Genomic DNA, 18557 nt, shown 5'->3' with positions numbered 1-18557 from the left:
CGTGGGTGAACAGGGAGAACAGGAGGGATCTAAATGCACACCCCTGAGGGGCCCCGGTTTTGAGGATCAGAGTGGCAGATGTGTTGTTGCCAATCCAGTTGCAGAGGTAGGTGTTTAGTCCCAGGGTCCTTAGCTTAGTGATGAGCTTTGTGGGCAATATGGTGTTGAACGCTATGCTGTCGTCAATGAATAACATTCTCACGTGTTCCTTTTGTCCAGGTGGGAAAGGGCAGTGTGGAGTGCGGATGAGATTGCCTCATCTATAGATCTGTTGGGGCGGTGTCACGTTCTGACCTTTATTTCCTTTGTTTTGTCATTATTTAGTATGGTCAGGGCGTGAGTTGGGTGGGCAGTCTATGTTTGTTTTTCTATGATTTGGGTATTTCTATGTTTCGGCCTAGTATGGTTCTCAATCAGAGGCAGGTGTCATTGGTTGTCCGGCGCTGCTGCCGGAGTCTCCCGCCTGTCCGGCGCTGCTGCCGGAGTCTCCCGCCTGTCCGGCGTTGCTGCCGGAGCCTCCCGCCTGTCCGGCGCTACTGCCGGAGCCTCCCGGAGCCTCCCGCCTGTCCGGCGCTGCTGCCGGAGTCTCCCGCCTGTCCGGCGCTGCTGCCGGAGCCCCTCAGCCCAGAGGCGCCAGAGCCCCTGCCCCTCTGTCCCGAGCTGCCCCCCCTCTGTCCAGAGCTTCTGCCCCTCTGTCCAGAGCTTCTGCCCCTCTGTCCAGAGCTTTTGCCCCTCTGTCCAGAGCTTCCGCCCCCCTGTCCCGAGCTTCCGCCCCTCTGTCCCGAGCTTCCGCCCCTCTGTCCCGAGCTGCCCCTCTGTCCAGAGCTTCCGCCCCTCTGTCCCGAGCTGCCCCTCTGTCCCGAGCTGCCCCTCTGTCCAGTGGGATCATTGAGAGGGGTGGCCATGGTTAGAAAGCCACGGAGGCGGACAATAAGGCGGACTAAGACAATGGTGAAGTGGGGGCCGCGTCCCGCGCCAGAGCCACCACCGCGGACAGACGCCCACCCAGACCCTCCCCTATAGGTTAAGGTTTTGCGGCCGGAGTCCGCACCTTTGGGGGGGGGGGGTACTGTCACGTTCTGACCTTTATTTCCTTTGTTTTGTCATTATTTAGTATGGTCAGGGCGTGAGTTGGGTGGGCAGTCTATGTTTGTTTTTCTATGATTTGGGTATTTCTATGTTTCGGACTAGTATGGTTCTCAATCAGAGGCAGGTGTCATTAGTTGTCTCTGATTGAGAATCATACTTAGGTAGCCTGGAGGTCACTGTGTGTTTGTGGGTGATTGTTCCTGTCTCTGTGTTTTGCACCAGATAGGGCTGTTTTGGGTTTTCACGTTTCTTGTTTTTGTTAGTTTGTTCATGTGAAGGGATTTATTAAAACATGAGTCAAAAAAACCACGCTGCGCTTTGGTCCGCCTCTCCGTCAATGGAAGAAATCCCTTACAGGCGGTATGCGCGTTGGAGTGGGTCTATGGTTTCCGGCATGATGGTGTTTATGTGCGCCATGACCAGCCTTTCGAAGCGCTTCATTAATACCGACGTGAGTGCTACGGGACAGTAATCATATAGGCAGGTTACCAATGCTTTCTTGGGCACAGGGACTATGGTGGTCTGCTTGAAACATGTAGGTATTACAGATTTGGTCCGGGAGAGGTTGAAAATGTCAGTGAAGACACTTTCCAGTTGGTCTGTGCATGCTTTGAGTACACATCCTGGCAATCCGTCTGGCCCCGCGGCCTCATGAATGTTGACCTGTTTAAAGGTCTTGCTCACATCGGCTACGGAGAGAGTGATCACACAGTCGTCCTGAACAGCTGTTGTTCTCATGCATGCTTCAGTGTTGCTCGCCTTGAAGTGAGCATAAAAGGCATTCAGCTCATCTGGTAGACTTGCGTCACTGTGCAGCTCGTGGCAGGGTTTCCCTTTGTAGTCTGTAATATTTTTCAAGCCCTGCCACATCCGACGAGCGTCAGAGCAGTTGTAGGATTCAATCTTAGTCCTGTATTGACTGTTTGATGGTTTGTCTGAGGGCATAGCGGGATTTCTTACAACCATCTGGCTTAGTGTCCCGCTCCTTGAAAGCGGTAGCTCTAGCCTTTAGCTCGGTGCGGATGTTGCCTGTTATCCATGGCTTCAAGTTGGGAAATGTACGTACAGTCACTGTGGTGGCGTCGCCATCGATGCACTTAATGATGAAGCCGGTGACTGAGGTGGTATACTCCTCAATGCCATTGGATGAATCACAGACTTGCCTAGTTAAATAAAGGTTAAATGTATTTTTTTAATGAATCCTGTAACATATTCCAGTCTGTGCTAGCAAAACAGTCCTGGTGTGTAGCATCCACTTACCTTCCGTCATCCAACCCATTCTGTAATTTCAGATAGATGGATGATGGAAAGGAAAAAGAGTATCAAGATGTTAAAGAGTATCAAGATGCAGTTTTGCTCTAAGTGTTCTGTGGGTTGAACTGAAACTTGAACCATATGATAGAGTTTCTTTGCTGTCTCGTGTATCTTTCTTTCTTCGATACAAGCATCATGAAACCTCTAACACAATAAATCATTTTGACTTGGTGAAAATCAGTGTTTTGGACCTAACTTGCTTACCACTTTTTCCATGTGGTTTCTTCCTTTACAGACTCCATGAAATGATGACCTCATCCAAAATATTTGGTGAAATTATACATTTTGTGTATGGTTTCCTAGAAACAAGGGTGGCTCAAAATACCAATTTGGCTCAATTTACCCCACTCTCCATCACAGTATGTTCTATTCTGTGTTTTTGGCACATTTGGAAGATGTTACTTACAGTATGTGCCTGGTGCATCGTAGAACTCATAAACCTTGGGCATTAACCCGAAACAAATGGTTTCTGTTGTAACAACACCTTTACTGCTAAATAATCAATTAATTTCTTTGAAGATGTAGAACTGAGAGACATAGAACTGCCTCTGATCAGGACTTGTAGTGTTGTTGAGTGGTCGGCAGCTGGATCTATCTCAAAAGTCTAAAGTAGCTCACTCTCCTCATCTTCACTCCTCCATATTTACTAGTGTCAGGTTTTACATGCACAAGTACATTGAACTGTAAAAGGACAGGATAGGTGAAAGCAATGTGTGTAGATGAAGGGAAGGGGACAAGAAGAGGAAGCCAGTTCAGACTATTGGGATGATGCACCCATAGTAACAAAGGAAGATGTTGAGGGAGCTTATTGTGACCTTGGGGATGAAGAGGAGTGAGTAAGTAAGTAGTAGCACAGGTGGGAGAGGGTATATCATGTTGAAGTGCCATAATAAGTGGCTTACTCAGTCATTACCATACTGAACTGATAGAAATTAAGAATGTACTCGTTCTATGTATATTGTTTGTTTAATAAAATATATGGTCCGTCAAAGAACAGGTTTCCATGTCTGTAGTTCATGGTTAGGTTATAGTGCCATCGAGTGATACAGTATGTTAGACAGGGGGGGGATACTGTCACGGATCCCTTTGGAACTTTCATTGCACTCATCTGGCCCCTATTCCCACTGATTGTATTTGTATATATGGGCCCTTTGTTCACCATGGTGCTGTCGATTAATGTTCCAATGTCCGTTGGTGCGTGTGATAATCATTGTGCGCTAGTGTTATTTATTCGAGGTACTCCTCACTCTTTTGTTTGGGTTTCAACCCTGTGTTTTTGTTATGTGTTTGTTTGGTCTTTGTCCCCGTGCCTTTACACAGCACGCCGTAATAATACTATTACGCATTCCTGCGCCTGTCTCCCGAATCTCTTCATACCATACACAACATGCAACAACTTCAAAGATTTTATTGAGTCATTGTTCATGTAAGGAAATCAATCAATTTAAATAAATGCATTAGGCCTTAATCGATGGATTTCACAGGAATACAGATATGTATCTGTTGGTCACAGATACCTTTAAAAAAAGAAGGTAGGGGCGTGGATCAGAAAACCACCCACAATATCTGGTGTGACCACCATTTACCTCATGCAGTGCGATACATCTCCTCAGCATAGAGTTGATCAGGCTGTTGATTGTGGCCTGTGGGATGTTGTCCCACTCTTCTTCAATGGCTGTGCGAAGTTGCTGGATATTGGCGGGAACTGGAACATGCTGTCATACACGTCGATCCAGAGCATCCTAAACATGCTCAATAGTTGACATGTCTGGTGAGTATGCATGACATGGGAGAACTGGGACATTTTCAGCTTCCAGGAATTGTGTACAGATCCTTGCGACATGGGGCTGTGCATAATCATGCTAAAACATGAGAGGATGGCGGTGGATGAATGGAATGACAATGGGCCTCAGGATCTCGTCAAAGTATCTCTGCATTCAAATTGCCATTAGGAAAATGCAATTGTTTTCATTTTCCGTAGCTTCTGCATGCCCATACCATAACCCCTACTGCACAATGGAGCACTCTGTTCACAATGTTGACATCAGCAAACCGCTCGCCCACACGAAGCCATACAAATTCTTCCATGAAGAGCACACTTGTCCAGCGTGCCAGTGGCCATTGAAGCTGAGCGTTTGCCCACTGAAGTCAATTATGATGCCGAACTGCAGTCAGGTCAAGACCCTGGACAACAAGCATGCAGATGAGCTTCCCTGAGACCATTTCTGACAGTTTGTGCAGAAATTCTTCAGTTGTGCAAACCCACAGTTTTATCAGCTGTCCGGGTGGCTGGTCTCAGACGATCCTGCAGATGAAGAGGCCGGATGTGGAAGTCCTGGGCTGGCATGGTTACACATGGTCTGCAGTTGTGAGGTCTGGTTGGACGTACTGCCAAATTCTCTAAAACGACGTTGGAGGCGGCTTATAGTAGAGAAATGAACATTCAACTCTCTGGAAACAGCTCTGGTGGACATTCTTGCAGTCAGCATGCCAATTGCACGCTCCCTCCAAACCCTTCGACATCTGTGGCATTGTGTTGTGTAACAAAACTGCACATTTTAGGGTGGCCTTTTGTTGTCCCCAGTACAAGGTGCACCTGTGTAATGATCATGATATTTAATCAGCTTCTTGATACGCCACCTGTCATGTGGATGGATTATCTTGGCAAAGGAGAAATGCTTACTAACAGGAATGTAAACAAATTTGTGCACAAAATTTGAGAGAAACTAGCATATGGACCATTTCTAGGATCTTTTATTTCAGCTCATGAAATATGGGACCAACACTTTACATTTATATTGTTGTTCAGTGTGTATGTAAGATTTGAACAATAATACACGCCGGGATGAGGTCAATGGTACAAATATTTGTATTGTGTAATGTGCAGAGAGAATATACTCCAATATCAGGATCGTGGCCATGCTTCATAGAATCTACACCCATCCAAGCACCACTAAAACAGTAAAGAGCTTACTGCACCTAGTCATAGAAAAGAAAACACTAGAAATTGAACAAATATTTGACCCTTCATACAAATGGTTATGAAGTTAAGTTTGTACAACCAATAAACCCATCAACCAATCAATCAATTGTTTCCTCTTCTTGAGCAGGTGTTTGTATAGTCTGAGGTCTGTGTGAGGGAGTTATGGTTGTGGAGTGTTTGTTTATTGCTGGACTTGAGGATTCTCATCAGGACTTTATAGCTCTCCATCTCCTCCTGAGGGTGCTATTGAAAACAGAGAACAATAGTTAGACTATTTGAACTATGACTGCCACACACACTCACGCACACACCCACAGACTCACCCTGGTGAGTGCTTGTATCAGGCGTCGTAGCACGGCCTCCTCTCTCTGAGGACACAGACTGGTCACCTGACCCACACAAGCCAGCAAACAGGACATGGTGTGGCGCTGGGGCTGCTGGGACAACATGCACACACACACATACACAATAGTTGCTGAGGAGGTTGAAGACCCCGAAGTAAGCCATGACACGATTAAACGTGTATCAATGGTCTGACTGGTGGGTCTCACCTTCGTTAGCACACTGAGATGGTTCACGTGTTGAGATACTGAGGTCAACCTCTCTACGTCATCTGCACTCAGAACAGGCTCCTGGAGAGAGATCAAAAGAGAGTATAAAAAGCAGAAGAGTGTAAGAGAGTAAGAGTATAAAGGGAGAGAGATCTTTATCTGAGCCCTCTGACCTTGAGTTTCTCCAGCCAGGTCCACAATAGACAGCTGAGTACGTGCGGATCAGACTCTGTGACCAGTAGGGCCCAGGCACACTCACTGCTGTTCAGCTCCTCCTGTCAGTCAACACAGACAAAACAGAGTGCAGTCAGGATTCCGGTTACTGGTAGGCAGCCCATGACAGATTAAGGTATCCCATTCCAATATGTTGTAATCATAGTTATGGTAAATTCCATTTGATTTAAGTCAATTCAGGAGGGCCCAAATCTTGAGATCCGCAGAATAAGCTTCAATGTAGCTTAGTAACTTCCAGACAGTCTACACTACACCTCAACTTGTGATAACTTGCTGTAACAGTTTATTACCTGTAGCAGTGCTGTCCTCTGTAGAACTGTCTCTCCAGGGGGGTTTAGATCTGCCATCTCCTTGGCAACTGCCCGAGCCACTGAGGCCTGTCCGGACTTACGCTGGTTTTTACGTACCTTCAGAGCACAGGAAATAGTGTATTAAGAAATGTGTTTTATATAAAAAAAGAGACACTTTTACTAGTATGTCCCCAGTAACACAGTCTGATACTCACCTCAATGTAAGAGTTGAATTTGTGAAACGCTGGCGCCCTCTTGGCAGTGCACTTTAAACAGTTACTGTTGGTTGCCCCACTGCCTGCTGGGAGGTTGAGTCTTTGTGAGTCCTCAGGACTGGAACAGAGGCCAGCTCTAGGGGTGGGCAGGACTGGACTCATAGGTCTCACTTCAGGTCTAATCTGCTCTAAACCAGACCAGTCTCTTTTACTCCTATCTAGTACAGTACAGTATGAGCCCAACTCAAGATCCTGGAAGAAAATAAAGCAATGTGGTTAATATTAATGCTCTGAATGTTGCCAGTACCAATGCAGATTTTTCTAAACTAATGTTCAAGAATGTTCCACCTGTAACCAGTAATGCCGGGGATACACTACTCAATTTAGCCACGAATTCGCTTTTGCCTAAACAAATTGTATTGAAATCCTTTGAACTTGGGCTATGATCAGTACGTCAGGACTCACATAGTTTGAGTGGGTGACACGAGCCTACCAGACAAGCTAAATTACTTCTATGCTCGCTTCGAGGCAAGCAACACTGAACCATGCATGAGAGCATCAGCTGTTCCAGACAACTGTGTGATCACGCTCTCCATAGCTGATGTGAGTAAGACCTTTAAACAGGTCTACATTCACAAGGCCACAGGGCCAGACGGATTACCAGAACATGTACTTCGAACATGCGCTGACCAAATGGCAAGTGTCTTCACTGACATTTTCAACCTGTTCCTGGCTGAGTCTGTAGTACCAACATGTTTCAAGCAGACCACCATATTCCGCGTGCCCAAGAACACTAAGGTAACCTGCCTGTATGACTACCGGCCCATAGCACTCACGTCTGTAGCTATGAAGTGCTTTGAAAGGCTAGTCATGGCTCACATCAACACCATTATCCCAGAAACCCTAGACCCACTTTCATTTGCATACCGCCCCAACATATCGTCCCTAAAAATTGCTGAAAGACTCCAGTCATCCTAGTCATAGACTGTGCTCTCTTCTACCTCATGGCAAGCGGTACCGGAGCACCTAGTCTAGGTCCAAAAGGCTTCTTAACAGCTTCTACACCCAAGCCATAAGACTCCTGAACAGGTAATCGAATGGCTATCCAGACTATTTGCATTGTCTACCCCCCCCCCCCCCCCCCCCCCCCTCAATTTTTTTCTGCTGCTGCTCTATGTTTATTATCTATGCATAGTCACTTTAACTCTACCTATATCTACATATTACCTCAATTACCTCGACTAACCTGTGCCCCCGCAAATTGACTCTGTACCTGTATCCCCTGTATATCGCCTCGCTGTTGTTATTTTACTGCTGCTGTTTAATTATTATTATTTATTTATTTTACTTATCTATTTTTTACTTAATTAACACTTATTTTTCTCTTGGTTATTAAGGGCTTGTACACCTGTTGTGTTCGGTATGTGTGACAAACACAATTTCATTTGATTTGACTGAGATGATGGACAGGTTTGTGGAGCTGTGGAGAGAACACAGCTGCCTTTTCAATATTAAATGGTTTATATTACCTCCAATTCCCTCTGTAGAATAGAAAGTGCCCACAGCTGCCCAACCATTTGCGGGTCTATATTCTGCGCATCCATCTCTTTAAAAAAAAAAATTCTTCACAAAATAATGTGCACATTAATAAAGTAGCTTGCTGTTTGCATGTCTGTATTTTTTTCCTACGACAACCGAGAAACGTGGGGCAGGGTGAACTAGGAAATCATCCTGTAATGTGAGCACCCATGTCCAGGGGTTGCTCACATTAGATTTTGGAAGATGTGTATGCCGAGTCTAACCCTGATGTTAACCCTTACCTGTTTTACAGTGATCTTGCTGAGGTCTGAGTCACTGTAGCTGCGTTTATCCAGCAGTACCTGTCTCTTCCTCTCCAGAAAGCCCTCTGGTTCGTCCCAGGAGGACACAGAACCTGACCCTCCCCAGGACCCCATATGGACCTCACGGTGCAGGGGCAGGTACTGCTTGGCCACCAGGGTCTCCCTCACCGCCCTGCCCAGGGCCCGCAGTTCTGCCCTTCTCTCCAGCTCAGCATGCACCTCCAGAGAGGCAGGCAGGCCCAACGCCAGGGCAGTAAGACGGCCACACAACAGGTACACCACCTAGATGATGATCATCATGAAAACAGATAGCTTTTAGAAACAGATACAGGAACCCATGGGATACTGGAGAGAGTGGAAGATGGAGAGAGAGAGAGCATAGTGAATGGGGAGTGATCTGTCTGTTGGACCCAAAGCCAGACCCTCCAGACAACCACAAAGGAGGTAGGGGAGAGTGGGGTAAGTTAAGTCATTTTCTTCATTCAGTATCACTCCGTCAAGGTACATATAGTATTCTTTCTAACAATGATGTCTACTAATATTTCAGGATGTTGTGTATCCCTGGGGGGAAAAAAATCAGAATTCATGTAAATATTACAGGTTTTGAAAATATAGCTTGTCCCCCCTAAAACAATTGAGCCGCGGGACAGGGTAAATTAAGCCGCCTACACATTTCTGTACTGAATGAGGTATTAACACTACCTTTTAATCTTTATATTCAACACAATCACAAACGCTTTTTGTCTTTTAATAATTTTAAGCATCTTTTAGCACAGGCTTAACACCCAACAAACACTACTTTAGGCCAAGCTCTGTTGTTAACTCATATCTCAGCTATAATGCCTTGCATTATGCCTGGGAAGAAAACACTTACATTTGCCATTGGCTCATCTCACCCCAAGGCAAACATTTTGACTATATTAAACCCACACAGCTACAATGATGTACTTTCATTCTAGGTTTAGGACCTCATATCTGACTCTACATGGAAGTCAGACCCTAGCAGTGGAGCAGGTCCCCACATGTCAAACCTCACTAGTATGGATGACTGTGGGAGTGCTCCTAACAGTAATGTCCCACCCACCAGCAGCCAGTGCCTAATGACAGTGACCATCGAAAGTGAAAAAGAAAGGACATGCATGTGGATGACAAGGGCATTGAAAGTGTCTGTAAGAATCATGGAGAGAAAGGTGATGTCAAAGCAGAGAATCAACCATGTCCCACTTTAAATGTGAGTACAGGGATATTTGATATCAAAACACCTGCTGTGGAAAAGATCATTGAAACATGCAATGTTGAAACACAAGAGCAGCAGACTTACTTTGGATGATAAAGTTGTACAGAACAATCTTAAAATGATATACTTTGGTTTAGATACAAGCATCATGTCTGTTACATTTATTGGGGGTCAATTAATGAAGACATCCTCTTCTACAAACCACTGGAAACCAGGACAACAGGAGAGGGTATTTTTAAAGTACTGGACCGCTTTGTGACATCAAATGTACTTTGGTGGTCAAGATGTATTGGTATCGGTACTGATGGAGCAAAAGCCATGACAGGGAGACATAGTGGAGTGGTAGGATTACAGGGGCTCTCCCCAACTATATTCAATGTGCGGGACAAAATTGAGGCTATGATTAAGAAGTTGGAGCTCTTCTCTGTCTGCATTAACAAGGACAACAGACAGGCCTTTCCATCATTGTATTATTTTTTGTGTGCAAATTAACTCAAGCTTATGGACAATGTCAAATGTATATATAGTGATATAGCGAAGCACCTGAGTGAGCTGGGTGAGCAATTACACAGGTACTTTCTCAAAACGGATGACACAAACAACTGGATTCATTATCCCTTTCATGCCCTGCCTCCAGTCCACTTACCGATATCTGAACAAGAGAGCCTCGTTGAAATTGCAACAAGCGGTTCTGTGAGAAACAAATGTAATCAGAATTTAATCTGGATAGGGCTGAGCTCAGAGTATCCTGCCTTGGCAAATCGTGCTGTTAAGACACTGATGCCCTTTGCAACCACGTACCTATGTGAGAGTGGATTCTCAGCCCTCACTAGCATGAAAAGTAAATACAGGCACAGACTGTATGAAAAATTATTTAAAACTGAGACTCTCTCCAATACAACCCAACATTGCAGAGTTATGTGCATCCTTTCAAGCACAACCTTCTCATTAATCTGTGGTGAGTTATTCACAATTTTTGATGAACAAATAAGGTTTTAAGATGGCTAAATAAAGAGCAAAATGATTGATTATTATTATATTATTTGTGTTCTTTGTCACTTCCCACGAGCCGGGTTGTGACAAAAACTCACACTCATTCTTATGTTTAATAATAAATGTATCATATAGTGTGTGTGTTTGGCAGGCTTACAATGATGGTAAAAAACAACATTTGAGAGTGTGCTGACCCTGGTGTTAGAGGGGGTATGCAGCTGGAGGTTGAATGTTTTAAGGGGTAAGGGACAAAAAAAAAAGTTTGGGAACCACTGCTCTAACACAATGAATTCATTTGACTAGGTGAAAATCCTTTCTTTGTTTTTACCCAACTTGCTTTCCACTTTTTCCATGTGGTTTCTTCCTTCACAGACTCAGACTTATTGCTCAATTTTGTAAAATGATACATTTTGTATATGATTTCCTAGAAGCAAGGTTTTGCTCAACTTACCCCACTCTCCCTTACATGACACCTTACCCCACTCTACCCTACTTGACAACTTACCCCACTCTCCCCTACATGACAACTTACCCCACTCCCCCCTACATGGCACCTTACCCCACTCTACCCTACTTGACAACTTACCCCACTCTACCCTACTTGACAACTTACCCCACTCTACCCTAAATGACACCTTACCCCACTCTACCCTACTTGACAACTTACCCCACTCTACCCTACATTACTTATTACCTAAAAGAAAGATAGTGTTGCCAAAATAATTATACAAAACAGACACCTTGGGAGTGTGCCTGAGGGTGCGGGCCTCCTGGCCATGGAGGAGGAGGGCCTGACGGTGCAGGTACTGCAGCAGGGTGAACTGGGCCCCGTGGCGCAGGCTGAGGTCAGGGAACTGGGCCAGCTGAGGGCCCAGAAGACGAGCAAAGTCAAACACCAGGCTGATCTGGTCCCGGGTCTGGATGGAACAGGGACGTTTGATACGCACGTAGTGGACAGCCTCACTGGGGCTCACACGCAGAGTGTAGACCAGGTAGCAGGCTATCAGGACACCTGTCAACAATGACAGGAGGTGTGCCAATTTTTGCAGGATCGTTTATGGACAATATGTTTCTGATTGCAGTCAATGTATATTCTAAATTAAGTGAACAATGAAGACAATTGATGTACTGAGAACCGGATTCTCCAAAAATATACACACACCTGTCCTCCCCAAGCCTGCGTGACAGTGCACCGCCACCTTCCCTTCTTTCACAGCGAAGGCTAACACCTTTACTCCATCCATCATCCCCACGAGAGACGACACACCAAAGTCCGGCATGCCAAAGTTGAAGAAGAAGACTGCACCACAAGCACACACACACACAGAAGGAAAGACAAGAACACATATTTCATTAACGTAAGGCCACAGAGACAATCCTAAAGTAAAGTGTGTGTTGTAGATATACTCTAGGTATAAATACAGTATAGTCTTACTATTATTCTCCATAAAGGTTTGTGGGGAGTAAGTAAATCCAGTGTCTGGCTCCAGTGGAGGCCCACAGTGAGCATGCTCCCCAGGCAACTGCATGTTGATGATGGACTTGATGTTCAGCCTGGTCAGAGAGAACCGGATCAGTTAGAGGAGAAAGAGGGTGGACACGCGAACACACGTTGGCAGACATGCACATATACATGACTATTTACCGTTGGAACTGCTCTATGATGTTGTATTTCTTGATGAGGTGAGAGGAGGGTCGTGCCATGGCCACAATGTCATCTGTCACCCTGCAAACAGAACAGAAGTGAATATAGAACTTCCAATCATCACTCCCTTCCCATGCAGATCTCTCCCTCCCCACCTCTTTCTCTTCTGTATCTCTTTCCCTCCTTCCCTCTCTCTCACCCCTCCTCACCAGTGTGAGAAGAGTCCCTGTACAGCTTGTTGGCTGGGCCTCCAGCAGGCTGGTCCTTCATAGCGGCAGTCCCATCCTCCGCAGGCCAGTAGGCAAATGATCTTGGGTGGGATGGCCTTCACCAGATTTTCTCTGGCCTGGGAGTAGGCTGGACGAGGCACCGGCACCGTGGGCATAGTGGATAGTATGTACCGTAGTGGGGGTTGTTCACAGAGTCAGTTTAAACGTTAGAACTGAAGTCAATTGTTGAACCCTATGGAGGACAAGCTAGCTCCTTGGTCCAGTGGACAATATTATATGATGAAGTGCAGGGTTATAGTGTGTAGTGTACTGTGGTGGCTGGCCTTATGCAGACACCTGAAGTCATTTGTTGACTTCTAGAGGGACAAGATAGCCTCTTGGTCCAGTGGGAGGGGAGAAACAGGTGCGGTGCAAGTACCAGGAGTAGTTCACAGACTTAACTCAGCCTCATGCAGAGATGTAAAGTCAATATGCCCTCAAGAACAACAAGTTGGTTAATTTGGAAGTATCCTACTGTATATACAGTATGCAGGTGGCTAGGTCTGTAGGGTTACAGAGTTCTGTAGGGTTACAGAACCAGCGAACTTCACCTATGGGACTGTGTGGTAAATGAAGAGTCCAGTAGCTGGTACAATTGGAAAAGTAAAGAAAATATAGTCAATAAATGTTGCAGATATGTCTCTCTATCACAGTATTATAAACATTCTAGTGACTAGATTGACCAGAATCATACCAAGATAGTTTATTGCTTAAAACCCTTTAACTGACTCTTGTTTAAAACATATTTAACCTTAAATTCATATTACTAAAAACTCAAATAAGAACTTCACTATACACTATGATTCTTGAAAATCCAATATCTTAAAAACTTGACTGCTGACATGCAAAATATTTTGCGATTGTCAACAGGTAGACAATTTTTTTTAAATCTAAAAGATAGTTTGAGTGGAGTGCCCCTTTAAGTCTGAATATTGATTAATGGACCCAATGGGTCATACAATGTGGTTTAACCTATTTATGTTGCCAATTCAATCATATTTTCCCCAAAATAAATGCACCCTATTCTTAGTCCACCATACGTTTCTACTGACATATCAATCGCCTGGTTGAGCACATTTATTTTTAAAGTATTGCTTTTTAGCCTTTTTACATTTTAACTATTTATTTTCATATTCATACTCTTCAATGTCTCTACTAACAGAATATTGCAATATAAATCTCTCAACAAATTAAATCCTGCCATTTATCCTATACCTTTGGTGACTGATTTTGAGTTGTCTTACAGCCATCTTAGTGGGCAAAGTTAGAGTGCCACAACACTGAACTGCAGCAACCAAAAAGGATACAAATTATGTAAATTGATACAGGAGGGCTGGGGTAGTTGACCAATCAAGTTCAAGTGAAGATGTTTTGTCCCCAAAAAATAAGTAATTGTCAAACATGCTCTACCAGCTGGTTGAGAATTGGGTTAAAGTAAGGTGCAATTATTTAATAAATCGAATTGGATGATAATAACAATATATTTTTGTGCAGCACCACACCATACAACTTTACTTGCATTAAAGTGCCATTAATTAATTGACTGATAATAATAATTAATTGACTGATAATAATAATCTCTTTCTGATTCATTTTATGTACATTAATTTAAAACAATACCCTTCTCTGTATCGTGTCTTACCTTTGTGGTGACATCTCGGAGAGAGGCGAGCTCCATTTCATACACACACACACTGCTGTGTGCCGGCCCAGGATCTCTAAGCCTTATTAGCTGTCATAATAACATTAGAACAGACATTCACAAATCATAGTAATCTCTGTTATATAAGATCTATACTGTACTCCTGTCCACGCCTTGCCTACATGATCCTTATCCTTCTCAGCCATCTGGACACGTTTTGATTATGTCTTTAAGTGTTGCTGTGATTGTGATATTGCAACATACAGTATGTGCACAATTGGAAAGCTAAAGAAGATATTATTTCACTATTGTTGACTTGACATTAGCACAATAACAATTATTTATTTCATCTTTCAATTAAAAGTGCATTACTATTCTGTTCCTAAATACAAGTCAATTGAATAGGTCAATTCTATCCCAATAGAGACATACATAAAGATGAGTGTATACATTTTATTGAGACCACATGCAGCATGAGGCAGTGTCCATGAGAGGTCAGTTATGTATCTGTTGTGAAAGGGGTTTTCAAAACAGCCTGAAGTCCAGGGGCGCAACTTTCACTGGGGATGGTGTCCTTAAGGACCATGCGGATGCCTCAGAGCGGTCAGGTAGGCTGTTTGGCATTTTCAACCAGCTGAATTTAGGACCATGGGGACACCACAGAGTGTGCAGACAGTCTGTGTGAATGCAAAGCTTCTGAAAAGGCACAGTGTTGCTGTCTGCAGCTGCTGTCTATGTGTGTGTTGCTCAGAAACGGGCTAATCTTTATTTGACTTGTGTAGCTGGCAATGTAACCGCTGTTTGACTTAACAGAAAAAAAGTATTTATTTCCAGCGCTGAGCTAGTTGTGTAACTGACATGTAACGTTAGCTACAGTACTGTTTCATCTCCTCTCGACTGAAGTTCTGTCTGAAGAGAATGAGCTAATTTAGTGAGCTAGTAGCTACCACAGCCAGTTCAGCTCTAGTCTCTAGCTATCTGTCACGTAGCTGTTTCTAACAGCTGTTGTGTGTATGAAATGTTTTGTAGCCTTTTAGTCCCATTTCAATGTAAGTAAATTAACTTGGATAGTTTTTGTCAGCTGTTGTACAATTATAGCTAGCCAAAATATGGCTAACGTTAGCTAGCTAGCTCACTGATTTTAGCTATTAGTTTTGCCTCCATCACACTAGACCTGAATCAAACGATGAAACCAGCAGTCAAACGATTTGTAGACCGGTATTCAGATGTTTTTTTTTTACAGCGCAATGTGAGTTTTTATTTGTCAGTATAGCAATTTAACATTATTGATCTGTCAGTTTCCCTAGCTAAGTCCCTACTTTTCACACTGACATGGTATAAAGAGCTCAATAGGCTTCACTGCCATGGTTCACAGTACACAACACTATGCTCATCATGTCTTAGCAGGATTAGATGGTGACAGTTGTCCCAGCAGGGTCAGACAGCCAGGAAAGACCAATTTACAGAGCTCAGGTGAATTTTGCAGTATATTATAACAATCAGTGAATGGACACAAGTTCCATCTTCAGTTGATTGGTAGGGTACAGTCTGGAATCTGGGAATAATGATGTTGTAATAATAATAATAATAATGTTCAAATACTGAACCATTGATTCTAATCTTGGATAATATAATGTATATATGTACACCACGGTGATTCTTTGTCATGCTTCATCTGAGAAGGCTCAGATGGTGACAGGGGTTTCAGCATGGTAAGGTAACCAGGGAAGTCCAGTCTGTGACGGTGCTGAGGTGAACTTTTGTACATACTTTATTCTCTCTGTGCAGCAAACACTTGACAAGCCAGAATATTCAAAGATTGAAACTATTTTTAGGCAGACTGACAAACATCAAATTGATTTCCAAACTGTATCCAAGCTTGAGAGGCTTTTCCTGATGACACAAAACATGTCAAGAAAATTTTGAGGAAGACCTGGGAGACACTATTGATGATGAGGAATGGATACAGACCCCTAGGAATTTTCCACATTTTGTTAGGTTACAGCCTTATTCTAAAATTGATTAAATAGTTTTTTTCCTTCATCAATATACACACAATAACCCATAATGACAAGGCAAAAACGTTTTTTTTTTTACAAATTATTGCAAATTTATAAAAAAATAAAAAAAACTGAAATATTGGATTTACATAAGTATTCAGACTCTTTACTCAGTACTTTGTTGAAGCACCTTTGTCAGCGATTACAGCCTTGAGTCTTCTTGGGTATGAATGCCACAAGCTTGGCACATCTGTATTTGAGACGTTTTTCCCACTTCCGCAGATCCTCTCAAGCTGTCAGGTTGGATGGGGAGCGTTGCTGCACAGCTATTTCCAGGTCTTTACAGAGATGTTGGATTGGGTTCAAGTCTGGGGCTCTGGCTGGTCCACTCAAGGACATTCAGAAACTTGTCCCGAAGCCACTCATGCGTTGTCTTGGCTGTGTGCTTAGGGTTGTTGTCCTGTTGGAAGGTGAACCTTCGCCCCAGTCTGAGGTCCTGAGCCCACAGGAGCAGGTTTTCATCAAGGACCTCTGTGTACTTTGCTCCTTTCATCTTTCCCTCGATCCTGACGAGTCTCCCAGTTCCTGCCGCTGAATAACATCCCCACAGCATGATGCTGCCAGCACCATGCTTCACCTGATGGTGCCCGGTTTCCTCCAGACTTGACACTTGGCATTCAGGCGAGAGAGTTCAATCTTGGTTTCATCAGAACAGAGAATCTTGTTTCTCAGTAACTGAGAGTATTCTGTCAAAGAGTATGTTCTTTTATCTCAGAATGTCTAAAGATTCTCCCTTCTACCTGTTTTTGTTTGCTTGGAAATGTTGATACTGGAGAATATTATCAGAAGAAACTGTGTAACCTAGCAATTACAGCGGCAAGAAAGACATTGCCATTAATTGGAAGGGTGGTTATCCTCCTACAATGTCACAGTTGATGGCCGAAATGTGAATTTATGTATCACTAGATTTTATTTATTACAAGGTTAAGTTTATACTGTGCAACTTTTATAAGGTCTGTGTGCCTTATATGGAATACTGTATGACAAAAGGGGTCTGTATTGAAAACATTCAGGGTTTTTTGTCCACAAATATATATATATTTTTCATGGCACACGAGACTCCTGTCTGATTTGCGCCTGTCTCAGTGGACTAATCAATTGAGGAGGCCGCAGGGATTTCACTATCCAAGAATATTGGGATTGTGGCTCAGATACACAAGGCACGTCTCTCTCCAGAATGCGTTCTCTCCCGCCATTTTGTTGTTTTATAACTTTATTGTGTGCACTGTTTGCTGTGTCTATCAATTTCTAATCTGCAATGTTTGTTTGGTTATGGTAATTTCTGTTAATGCATTCATTATTACAGTTATTTACCGTTCTCGTTGTCAGATTGGACATGTGTGTTGCAGAAGTCACAACCTATACTACACTTGTGAGAAACAAGTTTTTGTTTATTTCATGACCTTTATGAGTTATGGCAATTTTTTGATAGTCTTGTTTGAAATGCTCCTGTCAACGTTGAGTAAGGACGCGTTCATGATTACGCATACAGAAGTAGGACTAGTCTACCTGGCCTGCGTGCAAATGTAGCCCTATAAATGTTCCTATTTGGGGATGTTTGATAGTATTTCTATCAGTATTTCTGATTGTCTTAACTCACCACCACCAATGAGCTGTGGAGCTTCTCAAAGTAATTTTTCTTCACCTTAAACAGCATGAAATGGAAAAATGTAATTCCCTGATCCAGTGGAAACGTCATAAAATACCTGCTGACTTTTTATCCCTTGGACAAATAGTCTACAGCCGTCTGTCCCGAGCTCACTGGCCCGGGAAACTCTTGGGGACACAGAATATTTTATACAATGTTTCAAGTTTGCTAGCATTAGTTTTGGGCAACCCAGTTGATAGTTGATACAATGTTTCAAGTTCTTTGCAGACAGGCCATGCGTAGTCAATGGATATTTAATTTTATCAGGATATTTCCTACCAGGCTGCAATGTTTTTATGTGTTGGCTTTATGTAGGCTATTCTTACATAGTTGGCAATGGCAATAAAAGTTACTTTTAGATGTGTATAATTTTAATTTAGATTTAGACAGATTGTAGATTAACCACAGACAATGCTTTTGAAATACAAGACTATTATAAATTAAATGAAACTTTTCCACGAATATGTGCCTATATAAATTATAACTGGCACGCAGGTTGGTAGAAATGGTAAGATAAATTGGCTCCAAATGGAAAAGGTTGCCAAC

The 18557-nt window shown here is 43.4% G+C and overlaps 1 protein-coding gene across 1 annotated transcript; it reads right to left on the bottom strand.

The window, feature by feature from the left end:
- Window positions 1–5189: 5189 nt before the first annotated feature.
- On the bottom strand, window positions 5190–12804 carry zgc:77752 (uncharacterized protein LOC393862 homolog). Its single transcript, XM_036989446.1, has 11 exons — window positions 12602–12804; window positions 12393–12473; window positions 12183–12301; window positions 11910–12047; window positions 11488–11759; window positions 8497–8799; window positions 6462–6578; window positions 6111–6212; window positions 5938–6018; window positions 5710–5820; window positions 5190–5629 (listed from the first exon to the last, which is right to left on the bottom strand). Exons 1-11 carry the CDS (start codon window positions 12775–12777, stop codon window positions 5489–5491), a joined length of 1641 nt encoding a protein of 546 aa, XP_036845341.1. The 5' UTR covers window positions 12778–12804; the 3' UTR covers window positions 5190–5488.
- Between the last annotated feature and the right edge of the window lie 5753 nt (window positions 12805–18557).

The sequence above is a fragment of the Oncorhynchus mykiss genome, chromosome 1, assembly GCF_013265735.2.
Source record: "Oncorhynchus mykiss isolate Arlee chromosome 1, USDA_OmykA_1.1, whole genome shotgun sequence".
Taxonomy (NCBI): domain Eukaryota; kingdom Metazoa; phylum Chordata; class Actinopteri; order Salmoniformes; family Salmonidae; genus Oncorhynchus; species Oncorhynchus mykiss.
This window is presented reverse-complemented; position numbering and strand designations above follow the sequence as displayed.

Excerpts from the sequence above, each read along its gene's own strand:
- zgc:77752 (XM_036989446.1), bottom strand. The coding sequence starts at position 12,777 with ATGCCCACGGTGCCGGTGCCTCGTCCAGCCTACTCCCAGGCCAGAGAA. Across the intron at positions 12,048-12,182 it reads AACCTTTATGGAGAATAATA|TCTTCTTCTTCAACTTTGGC; the intron begins GTAAGACTATAC and ends CTTGTGGTGCAG. Across the intron at positions 5,630-5,709 it reads TGATACAAGCACTCACCAGG|CACCCTCAGGAGGAGATGGA; the intron begins GTGAGTCTGTGG and ends TGTTTTCAATAG.